Source organism: Pipistrellus hanaki (assembly GCF_964339955.1).
Source record: "Pipistrellus hanaki genome assembly, chromosome: 17".
NCBI lineage: Eukaryota > Metazoa > Chordata > Mammalia > Chiroptera > Vespertilionidae > Pipistrellus > Pipistrellus hanaki.
Genome location: NC_140519.1, coordinates 41728077 through 41754288, shown reverse-complemented (window position 1 = coordinate 41754288; position 26212 = coordinate 41728077). Strand labels below are relative to the sequence as shown.

The following is a 26212-nucleotide window of genomic DNA, read 5'->3' as shown; positions in this document are numbered from 1 at the left end:
CATTACGAATTTACCTAGAATTGCCAATTGGCTTTTTAGAATTTAAACATAGTTATCCCTACATATTCTCTGCAAAAGCAGCAGTTCTCCGCCCGCCCAAGCAACAGCCAGCTAAGGGTGGTTGTCGGTGGTTACCAGGTGCGAAACCTCCATCAGCTGGAAAGCAGCAAAGCCAGGCCTGCTCTGCACAGAGGCTGTGGGACCTTACACTGTTGTGATCAGAATCGCCCCTGAGAACCGGCATCTGCCAGCTCTCTGGGAAGGTTCTGAGGCCCTCAGCTAGTCTCAGACGCCGTCTGTTAGACACTTAACGCCTCCCATCTCTACGTTATGCTTTACGTCTTTGGAAAGCAGAAAAAGCATTAAAAAAAATCATTCAATTACATGTATGTTCTAAGCAACGAGACATCTAAGCCTTTCTAAAACTTCATGGAAAGTGGAGATTACTCACTGTGCTCCCTTCAGAGGCAAAGCAGCCAAAGAGGTGTGCGAATTGGCATCTCTTCGGCAGGTGTGCCTGGAACAGAAGGTGGACACCCACCGGCTCTGTATCTTGTAAATGCAGACCCGTATTCAAGAACAAGGCTTTGTTCTCTGCAATTAGGTTGCTCTCTTTTTATGTATGTTTTAATAAGCCCTTCACTGAGGTATAACACAGTCAGAAGATAACACAAATCGAAAGCGTACAGCTTGCATTTGCAAGTTGCCCTCTTACTGTGTTAATATGGAATACATTAATAATTTAGGATTTGGTGCTACCAACTATTTCTCATTTAATTAAGTGAAGGAGTTGGGGAGGATGGAGAGAGGAGTGACGTTCTGAATGCCATTCTCTTGACACAGATGTTTTAATAACCTTCCCCTGACTCACGTGTTCATGGAGGCAAAGTTCTGTTTTCCTGGTGGTAATATCTGAGCCACTCAGAGCCTGTGATCTTGTTATTGTTAGTCCTCACCTGACAATACTTTTTTCCCATCATTTTTTTAATCTTATTTATTTTTTAAAATATATTTTATTGATTTTTTGCAGAGAGGAAGAGAGAGGGATAGAGAGTTAGAAGCATGGATGAGAGAGAATCATCAATCAGCTGCCTCCTGCACACCCCCTACTGGGGATGTACCCGCAACAAAGGTACATGTCCTTGACCGGAATCGAACCTGGGACCTTTCAGTCCGCAGGCCGATGCTCTATCCACTGAGCCAAACCAGTTTTGGCACCCATCAATTTTTTTAGAGAGAGTGGAAGGAGGGGAGAGACACAGAGAGAAACATGGATCTGAGAGAGACATATTAATTGGTTCCCTCCCACCCGGTGCCCTTATAGGGACCGGGAATCAAGCCTGCAGTCCGGGTACATGCCCTTGACCAGAATCAAACCTAAGACCCTTCAGTCTGCGGCTGATGCTCTAACTGCTGAGCAAAACAGGCTAGGGCAGTGGTCGGCAAACTGCAGCTCACAAGCCATGGCTTGCCACTCTGTAAACTAATGAGTTTGCCGACCACTGACCTAGACTCTCGATTCCAATAATTATAGGGTGGTATTGTTCCTTATGATTAAGCCCCTATCCCAGTGGTCGGCAAACTCATTAGTCAACAGAGCAAACTCATTAGTCAAACTCATTAGTCAACTCGAGCCGCAGTTTGACGACCACAGATATAGGTGAAATCATGCATTATGTAGCTTTTGCAGACTGACTTCTCTGTTCACTCAGTAACATGCATTTAAGGTTCCTCCATGTCTTTTGGCGGCTTGATAGCTCATTTCATTTTACCCTAGAATAATATTACTCTGTATCACAGTTTAATGATTCATTCACAAGTCTTGCTCTTTTATGTTTAAACAAAGGATAGAACATTTTAGCACGTAGTAGGTGCTTGACACATAGTTATTAAAGGCCTAGTTAGGTTGGATCCTTAATTTTTCTGGCGGGTATATAGCGCCAAGGGAGAGTGATGGAAAGGCAGTTATGTTGTTGGGCATTGATGTTGACTAATGTGAGGTGTTGCTGAAGGAGAGAGCATTTAGCCTGACCAGCCTGGCTAAGTGGTTGAGCAATGACCTATGAACCAGGAGGAGGTCATGGTTCAATTCCTGGTCTGGGCACATGCCCCACTTGTAGGCTGGACCCCATTGTGGGGCGTGCAGGAGGCAGCTAGTTGACGTTGATGTTTCTTTCTCATCGATGTTTCTCTCTCTCTCCCTCTCCCTTCCTCTCTCTCTCTAAAATCAATAAAAACATTAAAAATATATATATTGAACCCTGCCGTGGCTTTGCCCAGCATCAGTGGATGGCTCTGATCTCGGCTGCCAACAGCAGTTTAAAAATTCTCGCTACAATTTCCCTAACACAGTAGCCACCACCCACATGAAGCTATTTGAATTAAAAATTGATTAAAAATAAGTAATATTAAAAAAAAAAAAATCAGCACACCGGTTGCATGAGCCCACTTCAACTGCTCCATAGCCGGAATGTGGCCAGTGGCTACCATTTTGGACAAGGCACGTATGAAACCTTTCTGTTGTCACAGTAAATTTTATCGGACAGCCTTGGGCCTTTCACACAGAAAGGGTGGAATTGGAATTAGTCGACCAGGCTGATTTCGGCTTCAGTGCTTAACTGCTTTGTGCTGTGACAGTTCCACAATGGCAGAGAGGAAGGCCAGAGATTTGTTTGCTGGAGGAAAGTTGCTTAAAATAACTTCCTGGGGATAAAAAGGTTGCCCGGGCCAGTGGAGCTGTGAAATCCTCCTTGTGTGACCGCCCCGGGAGGCAGGGCTTGACAAAGGCTCAGGCCCTTGATCAGCCAGTGTTAAGGAGTTTTACAGAACCCTCCGCTCCCGCTTGTTTAGTTTGGTGAAAAAGCAGAGGCTTTCTCTAATTTGAGGGGTTGGGGTCGGTATGGGGAGGGAGTGAGACTTCTCAGCTAGTAAGACGGCAGATTGTATACCCACCCCTTCAGTCAACTCCTGAGGTCACAGGAGGCCAGGAATGTGACACCCGAATGATCACCAGATATTTGCCTTGAAATTGAAATTACTTTTACTCGGGGACAAAGCAAATGGCAAGGGTTTTTGGGGTGTTATTTTGTTTTTTGTTTTTTTTATTTGTTTGCCAGTTCTTTGGATTTGATCAGATCTAATTTCCTTCACGTGGTACGTGCCACGCTGACACAAAGCATTATGGGTTGTCAATCTACTTAGATTTCAGGTCTGCACGCATTTTGTGTATGGCATTTTCATAAAGTCTTTGGCATGTTTTTCTCCAAACAGAAGTGCGGATAGCAGGCATGGCATTAAAGTGTGCTTTTTTTCCTTAATGCCTAACCTGGAAATTGGCTCTTGATGCTGGTGAGGGTTTTTGATGGAACTTTTAAATAAAGATGCCAGATTGCGCTGCATGCACATGGTAGCTTTAAGCATCGACTTTTCACCCTGTGAAATGCTTGAGTTTCTAAGAGGCCTCATGTGGGAAGGCGGGCTTGACAGGGTGATATATCTACTCGAATTCCTGTGAAAAGACTTAAAACATTGTGGTGTTTGGACGTTCGGTCAGGATGTGACCACTTGGCATCATGGCTGTCTTATAAACACAGGCTTGGAATTGATCGTTTTCTCTAAGAATAGGCGCAGAGAAAATGGCATATTATCTTGCAAATGAAGGATGGGACATGCCAGATCTCCAATGAAGACAGATTTCTCTCTAGTCTTTCAGCGAGTGTGTCACCTGCAAAACAACCCTTACAAGAGTTGCCGAGGTTTGATCAGCATTTAATAATTATTGCATGCGTTCGACCGACTTTTCAAAGCAAATATGCCCTTTGAATGCGAGGCAGGTTACCGGATGGATTTCTTATATCTGGTTTTCATTTAATTTTGAAAGCGTATTTTATCTTGAGGTACTGTTTCATGTTTGCGAAGCCTCGAGGAATTGATTACGGTTCCTTAGGCTGGGATTCTCCTTCTGAAAAGCCGTGAATGGGGGAAAAGAATCGATATTAGTGATTTCCCAGCGGCAGCTTTTTCCAGAGCCCCCAGCACGATGGATCACTGCCGCTTTTGTGAAGGGTTTTGAAAGAATAATCTGTATTAAAGACATTCTTCTCTGCTATGCGCGTCAGCAGTTCCCAGCGTGTTTTTAGTGGGGGGCTGTGCTGCATGGTGGCTGCTGGGAGGGATTGGGGCTGCCCTGTGGGCCGGGGCAGTGGGGCAGCAGAGCGGCGATTAGGTGAGGGGCTGTTGGCTTGCATGCCAGAGAAGTTACCTGGGCAGCTGCCGTCATTCAGCCTCCAACGCAGGAGGGGCAAGAAGCAAGTTGTTTTATTTATTTTATTTTATTTTTAAATATATTGATTTTTTTTTTTTTTTTGCAGAGAGGAAGAGAGAGGGGTAGAGAGTTAGAAACATCGATGAGAGAGAATCATCGATCAGCTGCCTCTTGCACACCCCCTACTGGGGATGTGCCCGCAACCAAGGTACATGCCCTTGACCGGAATCGAACCTGGGACCTTTCAGTCCACAGGCTGACACTCTATCCGCTGAGCAAACCGGGTTTGGCACAGATTGTTTTAATACGACCAGTGTACAAGGTTCGCAGCAGGAAGAGCGAGTTGGAAGTAGTACGTCTTTGTTCCGAGCCTTGGCTGTGGGCAGGTGTGTGCAGTCCAAGTGAGGAGCAGTGGAAGCTGATGGCTCCATGTGGTTTGCACAGCCAATAATAACATATGGATTGTCCGTGGGGGGACATTGGTCCCGAGAACCGTGTGGCGAGGACGACGCATCTTCGTGGGCATCTCACAGGTGGGCCGGTGGCCAGGCTGTCCCGAGGCCGCACGCTGATCTTGTACCAATTAAACCGCAGACCCGGCTCGGTGGGCAGAGGCCCTGTCGGGGGGCGGCGGGGTGCCTGCGGTGGGGAGCTCTATCAGAAGCAGGTCTCGTCTTGAAGAGTAAGCGACAGGACCCGAGTGAGAGGCTGTGAGTGTGGGCCAGGCTCCCTCGGTGCTACAATCTCCGGGAGCCGCTGGGCTCTCCGGGAGATGAAGAGGTAGCAGGTGCCCAGTGGCTTCCCGCCCCCAAAAGGAGGGCTTTTGGACATCGGTTGCTTCACGGGAGGCGTTTGCAGGAATATGGTGGCCCATTCGTTTGCAAGGGATGGGAGACCTTGGGGATGTGGAAACTCTTAGGAGATAGAGTGTTCAGTTTATCGTCATCGTTTTTAATGTGGTGTCCTTGATGCTAAACCACCTCAGAAGCCTTTCGGGCGGCTTGTTTCAGAACTGGGGGAGTCGCCCTGGCCCGTCAGGGGAGCGCACCTGGGCTGCAGGTTCCCCACCCTGGTTGGGCCTGTGCTGGAGGCAGCCAGGTGAGGTGGATCTCTCACATCGATGCTTCTCTCTCTCTTTCTCCTCTCTCCCTCTCCCCCTCTTTCCACTCTCTCTAAAATCAATGGGAAAAATGTCCTGTAGTGAGGATTAACAAACAAACAAACAAACAAACAAACAAACGTAACTGGGTGAATCAGCCGGCAAGCTGCTTTTATCACTAGACTCACTTGGAGGGGGGAAAAAATTACTTCAAACGGTCAGGTTTTTGACTCCTAACTATTTGCTTTTCTTTATTATGTCTCTCATATTTTTGGGAAACAAAATGCTATGTCTCTTACAAAATGGTACTTAGGAATGTGTGTTTCAACTCGAGACTTAATTATCACTGGATTACCCTGAATCACCCCCTAATTTGGGGGCAAATGATAATAATAATAATAATAATAATAATACCCTCTTTTAAAATGTGTTCTCTAGAATGATTTTTAAATATTTTTTTCATTGAGCGTGTTAGCTTACCGTCTCGCAGAGTTTTCTCCTCCTCCTCCTCCTCCACATCGGATCCTAAGCATCAGAGTACAGGGTGGCATCCACAGACTGTCTTCCTGTGGAGAGGCCGATGGAGGTAGACCAGAAAGACAGAAGGCGGCGCCGAGATGGGTTATAGGTTCCATTTGGGAAGGCTTTGGCTCCGTGTCGGTTTGCACAGCCAGGAACGTATGTAGTGTTGGGGGGGAGGGGGAATATGACTGTCCACGGGCCTCTTTTCCTCTTCATTTAGCAGGACCATCCATGTGGTCCTCAGATAAATCACTCGGCCACCAACAGAAGCGCTTTCGAAAACGCCTTTGTCCAGGGATGGTGGCTCAGGTCCCGGGACTGTGTACACGCTCCCCATGGAGCGCGCCCTTCTGTCTGGGAGCTCGTGTTCCTGCCTTAGGGGTCACACTGCAGCCTGGGGGAGGCCCCATCTCCCCGGGAGGGTCACTCGGTGTCTGTGATGGATTTCCTAATGGACTCTGACCTCCTTCCAATCCCTTCCTGGTTCCTCCTTCCTGGAAGCCGCTTCTTTTAAAAGCAGCTTGGCCCTCATTGTTTATTTTACTTGGTTAAAAAAAAAAAAAAAAAAAAAAAGTTTGGTCAAGAACAGTTCCTTTTATAATACAGCAACAAGGAATCCAGGGCCTGGGGCTGTGAGTCTTGGGTTGAATCAGGGTGTTTTTTTCCGGGAGATCTCAGGAATGTGACTAGTCTCCTGGGCACCCTGTGCAGCCTCACTGTGACTTCGCTTTGAGTATGAACGGGTTCGGAACAGCTGGACTCCAGTTGTGAACTGAGGGGGGGTCTCGTCACTTTGGATCGATCCCCATGTGCTTGGCTTTGCTTCTTCCCAGGAAAGGGGAAGCCAGCCGCATAGGGCAGCTTCTTTGAGGAAGCTCCGTGAGCTCAGGCAGGCCTGGTGCTGACCCACGGTTTTCTGGACTCGGCCACAGGAGGGGCAGGACGAGAGGCTGAGTGTAGCCGGAGGGCCCCGAACACCCCAGAGCAGCGAGAGACATCTGGGGGGCTTGCTGGCGTGGCCCCCGCTGCAGGGGACTGTGCTGAACAGGACCTGCTCTGAGAAACCGGCGACCTCACCTGGACATGGAGTGGCTTCCTTGCCGTACCCAGCACAGGAGGGAAGAGCCGCAGGTGAGGTGGGTCACTAGCTAGATTCGGGACATTTTAGAAGGGGACTCTCGTGGCTGAATATCCATCTGACCGGACCGTCGTCTTTGTGACTTCAGAGTGGCCCTTGTCCCACAAGGTGAAGAGTTTTTCATGCTGTCACTCACACACCCATAGCATGCTATTGGTAGGTTTTAAAAAATCGAAGGCACTTCATCTGTGTTGGAATGTATTCACTGTTAAATGATTTATAATTAAGTTTTTAGAAGTCAATTTGTACTGTTTGGAAACTCTGCTTGGTCATTGGTGACCAGCACTCATTGGTCTTGTGCTTGCTGTACATTTAGCATTGTGTGTGTGTGTGTGTGTGTGTGTGTGTGTGTGTATGTGTTGATGTAATAGTAATATCAATCAGGAAAGAAAGCATTCACAAGCCCACCTCACTCTTATTCTTTTGTTTTTCACTCCCATGTCAGCGCTTGGTCAAATGGATATGAAATTTCAATGGAGTTTTAATATTAGAAAATATTAAGACAGCATACGCTTTTTAAATTGAATGTGTAGTCTGAACGTTCTTTGCTGTTCTTCTATGGTATATGATTTTTAGTGCTATGAGAGAATTCGTGGCATATATAATTCACCTTGCTCCCCCGCTGTAGATGGCCTTTCGTTGCCTCGGTAGTCTTTCTTTTCTTTTTAAAAAATCCATCTTTATTGTTGCAAATATTACAAATGCTCCCTTATTTCCCCCATGGACACCCTCCATCCTGCACACACACACACACACACACACCCCGGCAGCCTTTACCATACTACTGTCTGTGCCCATGGGTTATGCATATTTTTTGACATGCTCAGTGATTTCCTTTAACGCAGTAATAAACACCCCAACATTTCTTGTTTTTAGAGGGTTTTCTTAGGGTAATTCCTGAGAGCTGAACCATCTGGTCAGAAGGTCTAACAGATTTTAGATTTCCTTAAAACACCTGAGCAGAGTGCTTCCCAAGGGGCTTGTGCCCGTTTCTGGCGGGTGACACCTCCCCCGTAGTCTTTCCTGGCCCGTCGCGAGATGTCCACGTCCGTGCTAACACTCAGTCTCGGCGCTGGCCTAGACCTGCAGCACGGGCTTCTGTGGGAATCCCACTGTCAAGTGCTGTGGGGCACAGGGTCCTTCTCTGCAGGGCCTGGAGCCTGGGAGGGCAAGGCTTGCCCATTTTCCTGTCCCGGAGGCTCCCTGGGGCGTCTGTCAGCCCCCATGTCGGATGGGGACTCTAGGTGGCCGTGCCTTGGGGCCCTCACATTCCAGCAGCTGGAAACCCCTTGGAGTGAATTATTACATCTAAACCAGAGTTCCAGGGCTTCCCACACTTGCCTCGGAGTCTGTTCCATGATGCTAGTTGTTACAAAACACTTCTGAATTAGAAATAAATTCCAAATCTCTCCTTCTCCCCCCTCCCTCCCCCTCCTCCTGCCAAACAGCACCAGGAAACAGAATCTCGTTATTTCAGCCCGAATATATTAATACTGACCCTCTCCGGCACTGGGGACTTTTCAGGTTAGGCTCACACGGCTTCTATTTTTACTCCAGTCTAAACTGTGGTCCTATGGATAGCAAAATAAATACTGGGCTGTTCTGGCCTGAGTGGCGGAGAGGCAGCGTTGCTTATAATAACACAGCTACAAACTTCTTCCCTCTGTTTGATATTCCAAAAAAGGAAGAAAGCAGGGCTGGGAGCACATCTGTAAGTAATGAACATTTTCCTTTTGTGTGTCATGCATATTCAACATAATCCCACTCGAAGTCCCAGGCGTGGCTTCCATATACGTTGCTTTCAGAGAACCCTGTTTTTGTTGCCAACAAATTTAATTCAAGACAAAGGTCGCTTCCCTTCGCTTCCCTGGATCAGGAGTACGAACACACCCCCTCTCCCCCCAGTTGACTTTCTTCTTGCAGAGGAAGAAGTCTGGTTTTTGTTTGGTATTAGCAATACACCCAGTTTCAGGAGGAGTATTTTCTTTTTTTTTTTGAACTTACTAATTGAATTTTATCATTCAAACTAGAGCCCTGGTGCCACGGATTCATGCGCCGGTGGGGTCCCTAGGCCTGGCCTGCGCCCACTCAGAATCCGGGACCTCTTGGGGGATGTTGGACCGCTGGTTTCAGCCCGGTCCCCACAGACCAGGCCGAGGGACCCCACCGGTGCACAAATCTGTCCACCCGCCTCTACTATAAATATAAGATCTCTGGTTAATTTCTTTCTGCTCTCCCCCCCTCTCCCATTCCCTCTGAGATTCATCATTCTGTTCCACGTCCCCATGCCTGTGCATTGAGCATCTGTCCCCTGGTGGTCAGTGTGCATCATAGCTACCGGTTGAATGGTCGAACTGTCAATCGGTGGCTTAGGCTTTAAATATATGTATATATATAGATACTTCAAAACTGTCAGAAGGACATAAAGTGAAAATTCCCTCCAGGTGAGACTATTTTCTTTTAATTAGTTGTCTCTGTCACTTCTCTAGGTTACAAAGCATGGGTTCTGTCAACAGTTTGGGTGCAGAGTTTCGATTTCTTTCTGCTGGGCTTGCTTAGTTAAGGGTTCTTGGAACTCCCTGAAATGGCGGCTTACAGAAACTGGGGTTTTGGATCCCAGGAGAGAGATGCCAGTGGTAGGATTATCGATAGATGAGCACATTCTCAGTGAGAGTCTGTGATTGGAGCTGTTCATTATTACCCAGTTCCAGATGAAAGGGGCATGGCACTGGGGGTGCCTTCTGCCCGTTGTGTGTGTCCCGATGCTTTGGGGGAGGAGGAGCGGGGCAACGTGCAGTTAGATAAGCACATTCCATCTTCTGGGTCATCATCTCTGTGAAGCTCTTACATTTACCCCAACAAACTACTCATTGAGCTCCGTTGCTGTCCTGTAGACTCAACAGACCAACACGATGGGAAGAAAAATAATTCTGAGCGCCAGCTACGCAACATACATACCGTGAGGCAGGCACCTTTTCTGAACATGATATTGGTCCTGTTTAATCCTAAATCCATAGTTAGAGGAGCTAAGTGCTCCTTTGGCAAGATTTTTTGTTGTCGTTTTTTGTTAACGTGCTGATTACTGTGCTGAGCATTTTATTAAAGAAAGATTCTATTTGAGCTTTGTTGGCTAGGAAATCTAACTGCTTTGAACCACATTCAGGTTTTTGGGTTTGTTTTTTGTTTTTTACGAAGAGGAAAATTTTTATATTATAGTTAAGCACATTAGCTCAGTGTTGCTTTTTTGCATGCCTTTTCAGCCATTTCAGTGTTTTCCAAAGGCTACCACTGTGCCTAGCTCGTTGGAGGCGTTCTTAAGGAGTCAGCTTCGAGGGGCGGGGGTCATACTTACCTTCCTGGCGCCCTCCTCACAGTTAAAGGCTGAACTCCATGTGTCCTTTTTAAAGAGACCAAGTAAGAGAACATTGATTTAGTGTACCCAGATGTGAGTAACCAGGTAACTTCTTTAAAAAGTATGGATACTTCTTCTTACCAAATGGTTTAACAGTAGGTTCAACCTTTCAGAAAAATGTGCCCTCTGCCACCGTGATTGGCCGAGAGGATGCAGCAGACCTCACACCTGGTCCTGGGCCTCGTCCAGAAATGGACATTCTAAGTGACGAGAAAGAGTCTACTTCCTGCGAGGCACCCACCAGGAAAATCCATCCCGAATCCTGAGTTCCAAACCGTCGGTTCACACTGAAAGGAATGTAAATAGACACGGCAGGAATTCCGTCATCTGCCTGCGTTGGCTGTTCCAAAAGGTTCATGGAATCAGTCTTATTTCTCTCCAGTTGACTGTAATTTGGATTTTTTTTTTAAACTTGATTTTTCTTTTGGTTTTACATTTCTATGAGCAGCCCCAGTCATCCTTTAGTCTCACATTTCACACCCAACTGTGATTCTACCTTTGTGTAACCTGATTTCTTTCAGAATTGGGTTTACTTTTCTAATAGGCACCAGTCAATTTTTCAAATTCATACCCCACTCTATGGAAGGAAGGTGTGCTGAAGTGTTTCTTAAAGGAAAAGATGTAGCTTTCTGTGTAATGAAGAACCTCGTGTTGGGACCAGTTCTGAGCTAAAGGCCTTTCTTTAGGTTGTGATTTAAGAATTTTCTTCCACATGTGACCTCATCTTTGACCTTGACTTTTGTATGTATTATATTATATACAGGATGGTAGAGCAAGCCTGGTACATGAGTAGGTACCAGGTAATTGTGAACAAACCTTTAAAATAAGTGTTTGTAAATACAACAATATTTGCTTATAAACTTATATATCAGTCATATCTCATACTCAGGGACAATAGTATGTTTTTCTGGGTTAAACATTAGGTTCTTCCTATGACAGCTTTGGTTCAGAAGGAACCCCTGAGGGAGAGAAGGTGCTACTAAACATGAATGAATGGCATTTGCTATCCATGGCTCCAGGCTCTCTTCGTTATGGGAACTTCCGGGACATGGGTCAGAGAAGAAACCGTTTAGCTAGAGCTCTTAACTCCTAACCCAGAATTTCCCCATCTGTGATGCCAGGAATGCCAGTTGTAAAAGACTCTACGGAGCCCTTGCCAGTTTGGCTCAATGGGTAGAGAGCATCGGCCACAGGGTCCCGGGTTTGATTCTGGTCAAGGGCACAAACCTCTGTGGCAGGCTTGATCCCTGGCCCTTGTGGGGTGGGCACGTGGGCGCATGTGGGAGGCAACCAATCAGAGTGTCTCTCTCATATCGATGCCTCTTGCTTGCTGTCTCCCCCCTCCCCCTTCCTTTCCACTCTCTCTAAAAGTCAATGGGAAAGTACCCTTGGGTGAGGATTAACCAAAAATAAACAAATAAATAAATAATAAATAAATAATGAAAGCTATTAAATGGATACTCTGGCTCTGGAAGGCGGGGGAGGGAGGGTGACTTTCCATCGCCAGTGTAGTTTGAAAGTGCTGAATCAAGCAGAGTGCAGCATGATTATTTACGCTTCTTCTCAGGGCCTTTTTATGATTATATGCAAATCACAAGCAAAGTGGGGTGGGGACAGGCCCAGCGTGGCCAACACTTTCGTTGAGTTCACATGTCGGAGTTCCTCTGGGCTGGAATCCCCACTCCCTGCCTGAGCTGGAGGTCTTCGGGAAAGCCTCAGTGAGCCTCCGTTCCTCGGTCTGTGGTAGAGATTGTAGAGGCGGCAAAGTGTGCCGGGGCTTGTGAACACACAGCTCAGAATGCCTGGCACCTAAGGGACGTGTAACGGTTAGCTAGAGCCAATCCTTTGCACGCCAGGCCAGATGGCTCTAATGTCTTCACGTTCTGGGTCGTCATAGGGCAACAGAAAGAGCCCAGAGTAAGGTCACCAAAGGTTTGGCCTCCCTTTTGGCCACTAACTTGATTGGATGATTTTTTTTTTTTTTTAAGCTAATTTGCCACTATTGTGTTCTGTTTCTTTAAACTTCTAAAAAAAAAAAAAAAAATGGATGCCTGTAATTTCTTTGTCAAACTCTAATATTATATAGGCTCCTTTGGGTTAGACCCGTGGTAGGCAAACTGTGCTCTTTGGCCCCTGGAGTGCGGCTCTTCCACAAAATACAACAGCCTGGGTGAGTCTATGTTGAAGAAGTGGCGTTAGAAGAAGTTGAAGTTTAAACAGTGTGGCTCTCCAAAGAAATGTCAGTCGTTGTCCTGTTGGTATTTGGCTCTGTGGGCGAATGAGTTTGCCGACCGCTGGCTTATACAGTCTAGAGGCCAGAATTGGCAAGTTCATCTAAAGGGCAAGCACATGATCTCTCAGCCACTGTGTGGGAGAAATTACTTCATTTAATATGTGTGTCTGCTCGTAATAAAATAGTTTACTAGGTCACCTCCGGAGAGATAAGCCAGAGTTACAGTCGGCGTGGCACTTGGTAATCACCATAAACTTTAGGAAGGAATCAACATCAGGACTGGATGTGCCTTTATCCTAAGACTAAGAGGCATCATCTGCTTTCTGTGATGTGGAACGGAACGTAATGGCAGGCAGCGTGGATATTCTACTGTTGTGTCCACATAACTTCCTGAAGGTTGGGTCCAGGGGTGGGTGGGCGGGTGATGTTCGCGACTGTCTGACTTTGTGACTAACCTACGTTTAAACCGTGAAGTGACATAACACCTACTGCATGGAGCTTTAATGATCTTACCGGTTCCACTAGTTTAGGGCATCAGAGGGCATTCATGTAGTGCTGTGGTCGGCAAACTCATTAGTTTGTTACTTTAAAAAAGAAAAGAAAAAAGAAATGGTCAGTCTCAGATTAAACCACCTCGCTGCTGTGGAATCTTCCGGTAGGGCGACCACTCCACCCTTGGGGGCCACGGCTCTGCGCCCTCCCTCCCTCCTGGGTCCTTGCATCAGGTGGCTCTCTCTCATCCAGCCAGTGGGTGTTCGGAGTGTGTGTGATGAGTGTGTGTGTGGGTGTGTAGGGGTGGGGGGTGGCTGGGTGTGACAGCAGTTGTCTGGAGTCACCCCTCTTGGTGGCTCTTTCAGAGATGCACATGTCTTGGCCTAAGGGAATGTCGGTGTCCAACCCATGTCCCCCTCCAGGCATGCTAAGGGCACAGTGTGGTGGCTTCGCACAAAGGAACCTGTCCCATTCGGAAAGGTTTTTTCTGTTTCAAGGAAAGACCCTGGAGATGCTCTTGGAGGGGTATCTGCTACGGAGCGAGAAGGGCCTGCTTACGGTGACACTGGACTCCCTGGAAGGAGTGGGGTGATTCCTCGGTGCGCCCGGCACTGGAGCAGGCGATGGCTGTTGTTTGATGTGAGATGGTTTGTTTGCCACACGGGATGGAGGAGGGACCAGCACTTTTGGCTCCATGGAAGCGCATCACCCATCCTGGCCCTGCAGACCGCAAGTAGCCGAGGGCAAGTCAGCTTCTCCGGACACCCCCTTCCCCGGAGCCCTTGGGCATGGGGCAGTGGGCTGCTCGTCAGGCTCTGTGTGCAGTTGGCTGGGAGCACTGTGAAGTGTCCAGAAGTCTCTGGGAGATGCGTCTGCCCATCTGCTTTTTAGTCTGAAGGATGTGTCAGTCCGGGCAGCTGGGTCATCTAATGAAGAGAGATTTAATTTACACGCAGGATCGAATATCTTCGCGTTTCCCACGCCACGTCACACCCCCCTGACAGAGCCAGGAGGAGAGGGCAAGGCATCCACTGAGCTGCTGATAGGAAGACGGAGTCTTACACTTCACTTTTTAAAAAAAGACTCTTCGTAAGTTACCTAATTGGATGCAGTGCAACACGTTCGGGGCAGATGATTGCCCAGGCTCAGACGTGAGAGATTTTTAACGATCAGGAGCCCGGAGCGTGTTAACTCTGAAACCCGAGACAAAGGCTGTTTCATTTTAGATCCTCGGTCGACAAATATTGATTAAGAACGCATGCACTTTGGGGCGGGGCAGGGAGCATCCACAGGCCACAGAGACCCGGCTTCTGTGATTTGGACTCAGCTGAGGGGTGAGAGAAATCCACACGTGACAGTTAAATAGCTGGTGACTATGTGTGTCTTAAATTGTCCATATGCTACAAAATCCAAAATAGCCATTGATAACAAGGGGGCATAGAAGGACCGGAGACGTCAGAGGCTGTTTGGGAGTAGACAGGCTTTGAGAAAGACGGAGAGGGCACCGGACAAAGGGTAATGCAGGCAGGGCTGAGAATTGCTTTTCGGTGTGAGCACACACGGCCCACGCAGCATTAACTGAGCACCTGTTATCTGCCAGGCCACGGGGACTGCGGGGCGTTGGGGTAGATTCATGACTAACCAAAGACAGTCCCTGCCGTCCAGGGAGCCGTGTGAGTGCCATAGGGGTCATTTAAGTAGATGGTAGAGCCGTGGAAGGCAGGGCTCCTGACACGGTGCCTATGCTCTGGGAATCACAGCCTGGCATTGTGATAGCCTTGGGACCTGATCTGAGGCAGGATGGCCTCAGATCACAGCGTTAAGCTCTGACCATCGGAGCAGAAACATTCCAGCACGCTCCTGGCCCAGGCTGGTCATTCAATGCCCGGAGCCAGCCTGCTGGAAACCAGCCCCTCAGGTTTCGGCTCAGAATGCGCCGGTGTGTGGTGGCTCAGACACACCGGTTCCCAGGCTTTCCTGTCGGTTGGCACTGAAATCGGGGAGTGGGGGGAGCAGGGGGGGAAGAGGGGGTGTGGGCTCAGGTTTAAAATACTTGGGCGTCCCCAGCCAGCAGCTGAAACCTGAGAGAATAAAGTGGCAGTGTTGCGGAGGGCTGGGCCCGGCTGTCCGCCTGAGAAGGTTCCAGTCATAGAACAGAAAGTTTTATTTTATTTCCAGAGGAAATCTGATGAAAGCCAATGGGCTGAAGGAAACTTTTTTTTTTTTTTTTTTTTTTTTTATCCTGTTGGGCACAGACGTTCTATTTGACTTTTAAAAATAGGACACTAAAGAGCAGGACCCTGCTTCCAAACACAAATATTGTTCGAGGCCGAGTCTGCTTTCTTTGTCTGTGGGCTCTGAGGAGATACTGGTGGCAAAAGATCAGTTTACGAAAACCATTTGGGGAAAAGAAAAAAAAAATTGTGTGTCTCCTCTGCCTTCCATGCCTGCCTGTTCCTCTCATGGAAGAGCTGAAAGCGGTGGAACGGGTATACGTAGAGAGGGATCCGACGTAGCCGGCGTGCGATCCGCTGTCACCAAGAGGCAGAAACACAAAAAGAATGTGCGAGGTGGGAACGGGGGGAGGAGGACACATACGTGATACCTTCATCAATAAAGAAATTAAACATAAATGAAAAGAGTGTGCGCGTGTGGGGTATCTGCATTGGCCGTGAAGGCTCTGCTGAGCCAGCGAGCCATGGGAGCGGGCCCGGGGCGGGCTTTTGCCCTTGTCCGATAAGCGTCACGGGCCCTGCTCTTCGGACGGTGCCGTGCCTGCCCTCTACCCGGACCTGGGCTGTGGCAGAAAGCTCTGCCCTGCCCGGGCCCCTGGGAGCACTTGGCTGTCATGATAATTTTGGCCAGAGCTCTGAGCATGGCCAGGCCGGCCGACGTTGGTGGGCCTTGATGGATCCCTGGGTGATGATTTAGCCTAAGCACCTTCATCCCTTTGTAGGCATCCCCAAGAAAGTCTGGAGTGATTTCCGTGTTCTGTAGCTTTCCCGGTCAGGGTGCTGCGCGGTGACAGTGACCGAGGGAATGCCGGAGATGGCTTAAAACCAGCTCTGGGCCGCCCAAGCTCTGGTTAGCGGAATGCAACCAAATCCCGTGCTGATTTGGTGCTGCAGTCTCTGTGCCATCTTCGTTCTGTGGATTGGGCCACCTGGACCTCCCTAGGGGCTTTCGTCGGTGGCCAGGCCTTCATGTACATTCACAGGGCGTCCTGAGGAAGGGCAGGGCCAGAAGTGGGGATTAAGGGGCACAGAGGAGAGGGAGGGGCGGTCACTGCATTGTAAACCTGAAGAGGACTGCACTAAGCACATCCCTCCTTTCCTCACCATCCTGAACCCCTGCCTTCTCTTTCCTTCCTCAGAGGGCAGAGCTGACGTCTGACAAGGACATATACCTGGACAACAGCTCCATTGAGTTCGCGTCCGGAGTGTATCCCATTGATGACGACGACTATGCTTCTGCATCAGGCTCCGGTAAGGCCCACCCTCGGCTCCGTTCTCCATGTTTGCACTTATACACACACACACACGCATACACACACGCGCACACACACGCGCACACACAGGGTCCTGGCTTAGGGAGTCAGGCGAGGTGCACGTGTTCAGAGCACGCTCTTTGTGTCCGAGTGCCTGGGTGTGAGTTCCAGCTCCCCGCCACCTCAGCTGTGAGGTCTCGGGGGTGTATTTACCTTGGCCGGACCTCAGTTTCCTCATGCAGAGAATGGGAGGCCCCTGCCACACAGGCGTGCTGTGAGGATTATAAAGGGGTTGGCACTTCTCGGAGCTCTTAAGTGTTTGCCGCTTGGCACGTGGTCCGTGTTCTGTCAATATTAGCTTTTCATTTTATTGTTCGGATTTTGAGAGTGATGTCATGAAAACACAACTCCTTCAAAAAAATCCTTCAAACACTAGTTTTATAAAACTGCCAACGCTAGGTTGGAGATTATGGGCGACACCTAGGAGAGTTCTAGTTAGTTACTCCTAGCCCAGTGGTCGGCAAACTCATTAGTCCACAGAGCCAGATATCAACAGTAACAACCATTGACATTTCTTCTGAGAGCCACATTTTTTAAACTGAAACTCCTTCTAACACCACTTCTTCAAAATAGACTCACCCAGGCCATGGTATTTTGTGGAAGAGCCACACTCAGGAGGCCAAAGAGCCACATGTGGCTCACGAGCCACTGTTTGCCGACCACGGTCCTATGGTATTGCTCAAAAGTAGAAGGGGGAATGTAGCAGGGATACCCCCAGCTCCTTGGTGTATCAGTTATCCGTGGCCTCCGTGATGCCATATAACACACCATCCCCAAACGCTGTGGATGAAAACAGCAGTCACGCATTTAGCTCCTCGTTCTGTGGGTTGGCAGTTTCCTGGGCTAAACGGGCTCCTGCACGCGTCCATGGTCAGCTGCAGTTGGGGAAGGCAGCTTTGCTGACCTTGGCTGGACTTGGTCAAATGTCTGGAGCAGCTGGGCAGACTTGGCTCTGGCCCACATGGCACATGGTCTCTCATCCTCTAGTAGGCCAGCCATTTGTTCACAGGGTGGAGGCAGGGATCCCCAGAGAGCAGAACGGTGCAAAGCCTCTTAAAGCCTCGGCTTAGAACTGGCACAGCATCCCTACCGCCTTTTACCGGTCAAAGCAAGGCTGGCCCATACGCCACCTCTTAACGAAAGAGCTACAGAGGGGCATTGCCGAGGACCTGGGAACAAGGAGGAATGAGCGACTCTGGCCATTTCCACCATCTTCGGTACCCAGTACACGTTTCCCCTGGGCCAGGAATGGCCCCAGAGAAGCTGAAAAGAGGAAGAGCTTGTGCATATACTTCATTCAGGACCACGTTAGGGATCTGTGGTCAGCAACACCGCTAGGAAAGTCTTGTTCAGGACCTTTCTTGCTTTAAATCTCCATTGTAAATTCGACAGCTGGTAAAAGTTAGGCTGAATACAGTTGTCTGATAATCAGATTGGCCTGGCTTCAGAGCAACCCGGAATAAATCCAGACCCACTGTATCTGCGGTAGAGATCTCGCTCCACAAGAGTGAGCGTTTTAAGTTAGCCAATGGCAAGTCTGACAAAGACAAGTGAGGTTGTGGCTGACCTAGTAACAATGAGCCTACAGTGCAATCCCAATGTAAAAATAGCCCCCGTTATTTCTCGGGAGAGTGATATATATTGCACACACAGATTGAGTGTGAAAAGAGTGCTTCTCCGTAGGCCCACAACTCTATTAATATATTTCGCTCATGGCACCTCTTTTTCTTCTTTAGCATCTCCACAGTGCTTTCTGACTGTCATCTTCAGAATGTCCCAGGAAATAATAAACGTGGATTTGGCACGTGGTCAGTGTTCTGTCAATATTAGCTTTTCATCTTATTATTCAGGTTTTAAGAGTGATGTCATGAAAACACAACTCCTTCAAAAAAATCCTTCAAACACTAGTTTTATAAAACTGCCAACGCCGGGTTGAAGATTATGGATGACACCTAGGAGAGTTCTAGTTAGTTACTCCTACGGCAGTGGTCGGCACACTCATTAGTCCAGAGCCAAATATCAACTTATTTATCTGCATTTCACAGATCTCAGAATCCAAGAGTTGTTAGAGATCTGTAGCCATTGTCCACGTCATTTTGCTGATTTTGGCTGATTGTCTTTAAGTTTCATATCTACTCAGTGCTGTTCCTCTGCTAACTCCCATCTCCCCATCTGGGTGAAAGGGGTTTGGAGTGAGTCCTCTGGAGTCACAAAAATTAACTAAACAGAAGACTCTGAGGTCTTTCCCGAGAGATGGCTTTTGTGCTGAGATCCAGAGGTGAGTTAGGAATCAAGACTTGTTTTCTGGCAGAACATGAAGGGACCACATGGGATAGGCAATAGGGAAGATGTTGCTCATGGAAACTGGGAAGGTAGGGAAGGCTGGGCTAAAGGCATTTAATGTTCATCTCAAGAGCAGTGAAGAGCCATTGGAATAATTTTTTTAAATATATATATATAGAGAGAGATTTCAGGGAGGAAAGGAGAGGGAGAGAGAGGTAAAAACATGAGTAATGAGAGAGAAGCATTAATCGGCTGCCTCTTGCACATCCGACACTGGGGATTGAGCCCACAACAGGGGCATGTGCCCTGACCAGGAATCGAACTGTGACCTCCTGGTTCATAGGTCAATGGTCAATTCAACCACAGAGCCACCCTGGCTGGACCCAGGATAATATTTTAAAACGGGAGGAGGATGGGGTCACAGCCGGTGTGTGTATAGTAGACTGAAAGGGGGCTCTTAGGAGGAAGGCAGGGATGATGGTTCCTGGAAAGGTTACAGTGGCTTGGATGAGTGGGGTTGCCCTGGGGCTGTGGAAAGGTGTTAGGATGGAGAGACATAAGAAGGTGTAAAATCAGTAGAACTGGGCGATTGGCCTGATGGGGTGTGAGGAAGAGGAAGTCAGAGTTGTGGTTTATCGGAGTAGAGGTTCATTCATGGCAAGGTGTCACCAGGTTTGTGGGGCGAGAGGGAGGGAGGCGATGATTTATCTTTCGGATATCTTAGAGGTGTGTCGTACAGTTGAGTCATCCAGTAAAATGTCAGGTAGGCAGGCATGTGAATCTGTGTGTCTGAATTTCAGAGAAGTGATAAAAGCTACTATAGAAACTTAGTTTTCTTTTATATTTGGTTGGTCATTGAAGCCATGAGCAGGGATGAGAATAAAAAGTGCAGAGTAAGAAAACTAGGGCCACCAGCCTGCAAGGCTCAGTGGCTGAGCGTTGGCCTATGAACCAGGAGGTCATAGTTTGATTCCCAGTCGGGGCACACGCCTGGGTTGCAAGCTCCATCCCCAGAGTGGGGCATGCAAGGAGGCAGCCAATTAATGATTCTAACTCATCATTGATGTTTCTGTCTCTCTCTCTCTTTCCCTTCCTCCCTGAAATCAATATATAAATACATTAAAAAGCAGCCTAGGGCCGAATCCTAAGGAAGTGTTGATATTTTGTGTCCACGTAGAAGTGAATGAATCTGCAAAGGAGACAAGTAGCCGAGAGGCAAGGGAAAGTCAAAATCACAGAAGCCCAGACAAAGTTTCCAGAAGGAGATGATGGACGATCAGTGCGCAGTGGTGCTAGGAGATGCGATTAAGTGAGAGCCACTGTGGAAAATGCCACTGGATGTGGAAACACGGCGGACCTTGGTGACCTTAGGCAAACAGGACCATCGTGTGTGTGACGACAGGAAACTTCTGTGACTAGAGGGAGGGGAGAAGATGAGCCTGTGAGTAGCCACAGCACCAGTGGAAAAGTCTGGCCAAGCCGAGGGGACCCAGGTCAGCCATGGAGAGTTCTCCTTTTTTGGTTATTGTTTTAAAATGGAAAGTAGAGCGTGTGGAAGGGAAGACATCTCACTGAGCCGGAACGATCAGCCGTTCCCAGTAAAAGAAGGGCTGCTGGAGAATGTTCAGGATGGTGCTCTTTTTAAAACATGCCAGGCTCCCCACGGGTCCGCTTTGAAATCATGTCTTCACCCGGTGCACGCTGCCGAGTTCTTGATGAGCAGCCGTTTTTGTTGTTTTTGTTTTAATCACTTAAAAAAAAAAAAAAATATATATATATATATATATATATATATATATATATATAATTGATTTTTTACAGAGAAGAAGAGAGAGGGATAGAGAGTTAGAAACATCGATGAGAGAGAATCATCGATCAGCTGCCTCTTGCACACCCCCTACTGGGGATGTGCCCGCAACCAAGGTACATGCCCTTGACCGGAATCGAACCCGGGACCTTTCAGTTCGCAGGCTGACGCTCTACCCACTGAGCCAAACCAGTTTCGACAGTGATGAGTAGCCGTGTTGAAAGAACATGGCTCTGTTGGCGCCAGCCTTTGACAGTATCATCTGATACTGCGGAGACCTGCATCGTGATTCATGGCCTCGGCTCCCCTTTGCTTCTTCCCCCAGGAGCGGATGAGGATGTAGAGAGTCCCGAGCTGACAACATCTCGACTGCTTGCAAAACTCCCGTCCTCCAGTGCTGCTCCCAGAGTGGAAACCACGACTCTGAAGATGCAGAACAAGATACCTGCTCAGACGAAGGTGGGCTTTGTTCTGCGCTGCGCTGTCAGGTTCCTACGAACGCTCTTTCATTTCATGATGCAGACCAGTTCCTTTAAGGGGCCCCGTTTTACAATAGGGGAGGACAAACGGTCTCTTGTTACACATTGCTGTAAATGGCTCTTACTTACTACCTTTTACTCACTGTGACTATTCTTTTTTGTCTGTTAAGTAGACTTGGTTTTTATTTATTTATTTTAATTTTTAAAAAATAAATTTTATTGATTTTTTACAGAGAGGAAGAGAGAGGGATAGAGAGTTAGAAACATCAATGAGAGAGAAACTTCAGTGATGACAGAGAATCACTGATTGGCCGCCTCCTGCACGCCTCCTACTAGGGATAGTCCTGCAACCCAGGCTTGTGCCCTGATGGGAATCAAACTGTGACCTCCTGGTTCACAGGTCAATGCTCAACCGCTGAGCCACACTGGCTGGGCTACATAAATATTTTTCAAAGGGTGGTCCTTTTAAAGGAACTCACAGGCAAATTAAGAAACAAAATCATTTTTATTAATTTGTCTCAAGCCAAGACAATTTATTTTCATTCCATAAAGACTTTGTTCTGAGTTAAAACCATGGGAAATTTACATATGCTGAACTAGGTTATGGAGTAAAGGGACTCCAGATACTAATTGCAATAAGTTTTTTCTCAGTCTCCACCAGCTCATCATCAATGGTATATAAACTTTGACCTCTTTCAATGATAATAATGATCTTAGAACATCTCTATATATTCCTTTTGATAGTTGACATAAATAAATAAGAGCAGAGCAAAGGTACTAGCTAAACAAAACTCTAAGACTTGTGATTTTGGCTTTACTAATGTTACATTGCCATAAACTGGTAATATGAGCTGGCCACCCACTACTAGATAAGCTTTTTATGTTGGAAAATGCATATTAGAGTCTGAAGGAAATCTGGGTTTTAAATCCTGGACCTGTTCAAATTTCTGAGCTTCTCTGAGCCCATTTATCATGGATCATTGAGAAAGATTAAATGCAAGGGCCGGTTGCATGGCCCTTGAGTCCTGGTAAGCATTCTATAAGTCTTAACTGAATTTGGTCAGACCAGTGGAGACCAAGCCAATTTGCCAAATAAACATGTGTGACAACTGCAGTGGTAGACCTCGTAGACAGCCCAGGCAGTGTGCTGCTTATGGGATCTGATTAACATTACTTCTTCCTGGAGCTCACCCATGTGTTGGTGCCAAGCTTCTGTAGCAGGTAGGATGTGCAAGGCTGTGTCATGCAGGCAGTGACAGGCCTTTTCTGGAATAAGAAGCGCTTATTACACAGGTAATAACACAGGTGGGCTTCCTGCCCTTCCATTTTCCTACCCTTATTTGAGGGCGTTTGTCCGTCCCCCTTGCCATACCCTCCCCCATCCTCCATCCTCTGTCCTCCCAGTGACTGTGGAGGGTGCTGAATGGCACAGCTGGAAGGGTGTCTGCAGATGTGGAGTAGCCAGGTCACCCTTCTCCAGACTGGAGTGCTCTCTGTAGGACTAAGAAGGGTCAGTCGCGGATCGGCACCACAGGCCAGGTGATAGGAGAGGAACGAGAAGCTCTGTGAGCAGTGAGGCACACATACCTAGCCTGTGCTTGCCCGTGCATGGTAGCTGCTCCATAAATGTCCTAAGTTGAATGGATGAATGAATGAATGAATGAAAGAAAGAAAGAAAGAAAGAAAGAAAGAAAGAAAGAAAGAAAGAAGGGGGAGGTGGGAAATGCAGGTGGTGGGATGGCGGAACACTCAGGAGCGCGTGTGGCACAGTTAGCCATTGTGGCTCTTGAGTGTGCATTTGGCTTTACCACGTTTTTATTTGAACCACTTGTCACGGCTGACCGTTTGGACTCACTAGTTTGAGGCTTTGGAATTGTGGAATAAACAAGAGCCTGAGAGTGGTCTTGATTGGTAAAACAAACAAACACACCAAGCCTGAGGTCCAGAAAAGGGGTGTGACCTGGAGTCACACAGGAGCTACTTGCAGCACCCACGTCCCCTGAAGCTCTAGTTCAGGGCTCCCTGAGCTGCAAGAATGCATGAGTAGAGGCGAGGGTTATAGAGCAAGTCTGAGGGGTACTCCCCACAGAGAGGGATCAGGAAGAACCCTTGGAGAGCACCTGGAGACAGTGCCTGATAGGAAGCTGTCGCACTACTAGGTGTGGCAAATGGATGGAGTAAGCACCGCTACAATGCCCTGGGCTGAAGAGTCATCAGGAAAGATGGCCTGAGGTCAGCGGAGTGTGAGAAAGAAGAGATCTTTTGCAGGTCAACTAAAAAAACCTAACCTGTCATCAGGATTTGCTAGAAGCCAATTCCAGCGTGTCAGCAAGGGCTGAATCATCTGGGATGGTTAAAGGCATTTCCCCAAATCTGAAAAGAATGATTGCTTGCTGCCAGACAGCTCAGAGCATCTTAATCTACATGTTATTGCCTCCTCCCCAATCTGACAATGGACTCTGTAGACTAACCCTGGCCTTTGATGTATATATCTCCACCTTGCCTTAGGACAAATTGTGTTAATAAAAAAGCAAGGGGTCCTGAGACAAGGAGAACTTGGTTTCTTCAGCCAAGCTCCTCTGCTCTCCCCCCCTCCTCCCGCCAAATGCCTTTCAAAATTATGTTTTGTCTCTGGACTCTTATTTAATTTAATTTATGCACAGCCCCTTCTCCAGATTGCTGAATCCTTCTAGATGCTGGATCAAGACCTCTGGCACTAAATGGCGCCCAACATCCAGCATTAAGGATTGTTGTGAACTCTCCATCTTGCCAATACTCATGGTTTTCTGTTACAAAAAAAAACAACAACCATGAACTAGATAAACAATTCAATAAAAAATGGACAAAAACACTTTTTGAAAGTGGACATACAGAAGGCTAAGGAGCATATGAAAAAATGTTCAAAGTCACTTATCATCCAAGAGATGCAAATTATAAGGAAAATGAGGTACCATCTATACCTGCCAGAATAGGTACCATTAACAAATGACAGGTGCTGGTGAGGATGCGGGGGAAAAAGGAACCCTCCTGCACTGCTGGCGGGAGTGCACACTGGTGGAAAACAGTACGGCGTTTACTCAAAAAACTAAAAAGGGAACTCCCATTTGATTCCACTTTTAGGAATGTACCCCAAGAAATCAGAAACACCAGTCAGAAATAATGTATGCACCCCTATATTCATAGCAGTGTAATTTACAATAGCTAAGACTTGAAAACTGCCTAAGTGCCCGTCAGCAGATGAGTGAATTAAAAACTGTGGCACATATACGCAATGGAATACTATGCTGCTGTAAAAAAAGAACTCTTACCATTTGCAACAGCATGGATGAACCTGGAGAGCATTATGCTAAGTGAAATAAGCAAGTTGGAGAAAATAAGTAACACGTGACCTCACTCATTTGTGGAATATAATGAACAATATAAACTGATAAATACAAAAATAGATCCAAAGACAGAAAAGCACCGAACAGACCATCAAAAAAAAAAATCACAGAGGGAAGACCTGGGAGGGTGAGAGGGTGGTAAGAAATCAGCTAAAGGACTTGTATGATGCATATGAGCATAACCAGTGGACACAGACTGTAGCGGGTGAGGGCTTGTGCTAGGGAGAGGGAGCGGGCTGGGAGAGAATGGGGGGGAAAAGGAGACTCATGTAATACTTTTAACAATAAAGAATTTGAAAACAAACAAACAAAAAAAACCCTATAAACTACATGGGTTTATGATAGAACTCCCCCGTTTGGTAAAAACATCACACAAAGTGATTATCCCAATCATTTCCTGAACTCCTTGGGGAAAAATAAAAAAGCGACTTTGACATAGACTCACTTTCCTTTTTAACACGTTAACAAATCTGTACGACCTTCCCCTTTCCCCACACCAGTCACCTGAAGATGTCGTTGGGGAGAAAGAAGGTCACCACCCTGGCTCAGAAAGGAAAAGGGACCCAGACGAAGAGGAGACAAATGTGTTCACTGAGAAGCACCCAGACAATCTGTTTAAAAGGACGGAAGTCCTGGCAGGTAAGTCGCCTGGCAGGGGTCAGAGGGGAGGGTCTCTGTTTGTCTAAGTGAGGTTCAGGGGTGAAGGCAAAGTCTGCAGAATGTCACCTTTCTAAGGAGCACAGCCTGGGGAAGGGGGTGGAGAGGGGGTGGGGAGGGGAGCGTGTCTCATTCCAGAACGAGAGGCAAGAGCTAGGCAGACATCCTTGTTTTCTGCCCTCGTGGGTGGGGGCAGGAGAGGAAAGTGAAGGTGTGGATTGTTCCAGAACAACTGGGCGGGGGGGGGGGGGGGGCAGGATGGGAAGATCCATCCGTCCGTCCTGATCCAAGGCATTCTCAACGTGAATGAAAGAGAAGGAAAAGTTCTCGGTGGAGAAGGCAATGGACACAAGGAACACCCAAGGCATCATGGGTGTTGCTCTCATTGTGATGTTTCTGATGAAAGCATGAACATTTGAATTTAAAGGGGAAGATGGGCAAGATTTAAGAACACGATATCCTTGAAAGGATAGCCCCAAATTCAAGCAAAAAAAAAAAAAAAATTGCAAGCTTTCCCCTCCCCCCTCCTCTTATAAAACTTAAGTAAATCATATCATGTTTTGTTTTCATGGGAAAACCAGTTAGATGAAACTGTGAAAGGTGAGAACTGAAAAGACGAAAGAATCTTAAAGGATGGAATTAGTTGAGCCTCACAGCTACATGTTTCTTAATGAGGATTCTGGGTGATAGTATTCATGCAAATCAAAGACAGTATTGTACCTTCCGGAGGAATGTCAGATTAGCACACATGCTTGGTTGCTTCCTTGAATCCAGGTGTTTTTTATTTTATTTTTTAATTTATTTTATTTTTTATTGATTTTTTACAGAGAGGAAGGGAGAGGGATAAGAAGTTAGAAACTTCGATGAGAGAGAATCATCTATCAGCTGCCTCTTGC

General features: G+C 47.4%; 1 protein-coding gene and 1 long non-coding RNA gene across 2 annotated transcripts in view; one reads left to right on the top strand and one right to left on the bottom strand.

The window, feature by feature from the left end:
• LOC311611990 overlaps positions 1 to 26212 on the bottom strand; it is a 567051-nt gene that overhangs the window by 51333 nt on the left and 489506 nt on the right. The gene's annotated exons all lie outside the window — the stretch shown is intronic.
• The window catches only part of SDC2 (syndecan 2), a 75310-nt gene that overhangs the window by 47553 nt on the left and 1545 nt on the right, over positions 1 to 26212 (top strand). Inside the window, exons 2-4 of the mRNA XM_084864602.1 lie at positions 16534 to 16645; positions 21123 to 21256; positions 25160 to 25298. Coding sequence (XP_084720728.1) covers positions 16534 to 16645; positions 21123 to 21256; positions 25160 to 25298 — 385 coding nt within the window. The remainder of the gene's footprint in view (positions 1 to 16533; positions 16646 to 21122; positions 21257 to 25159; positions 25299 to 26212) is intronic.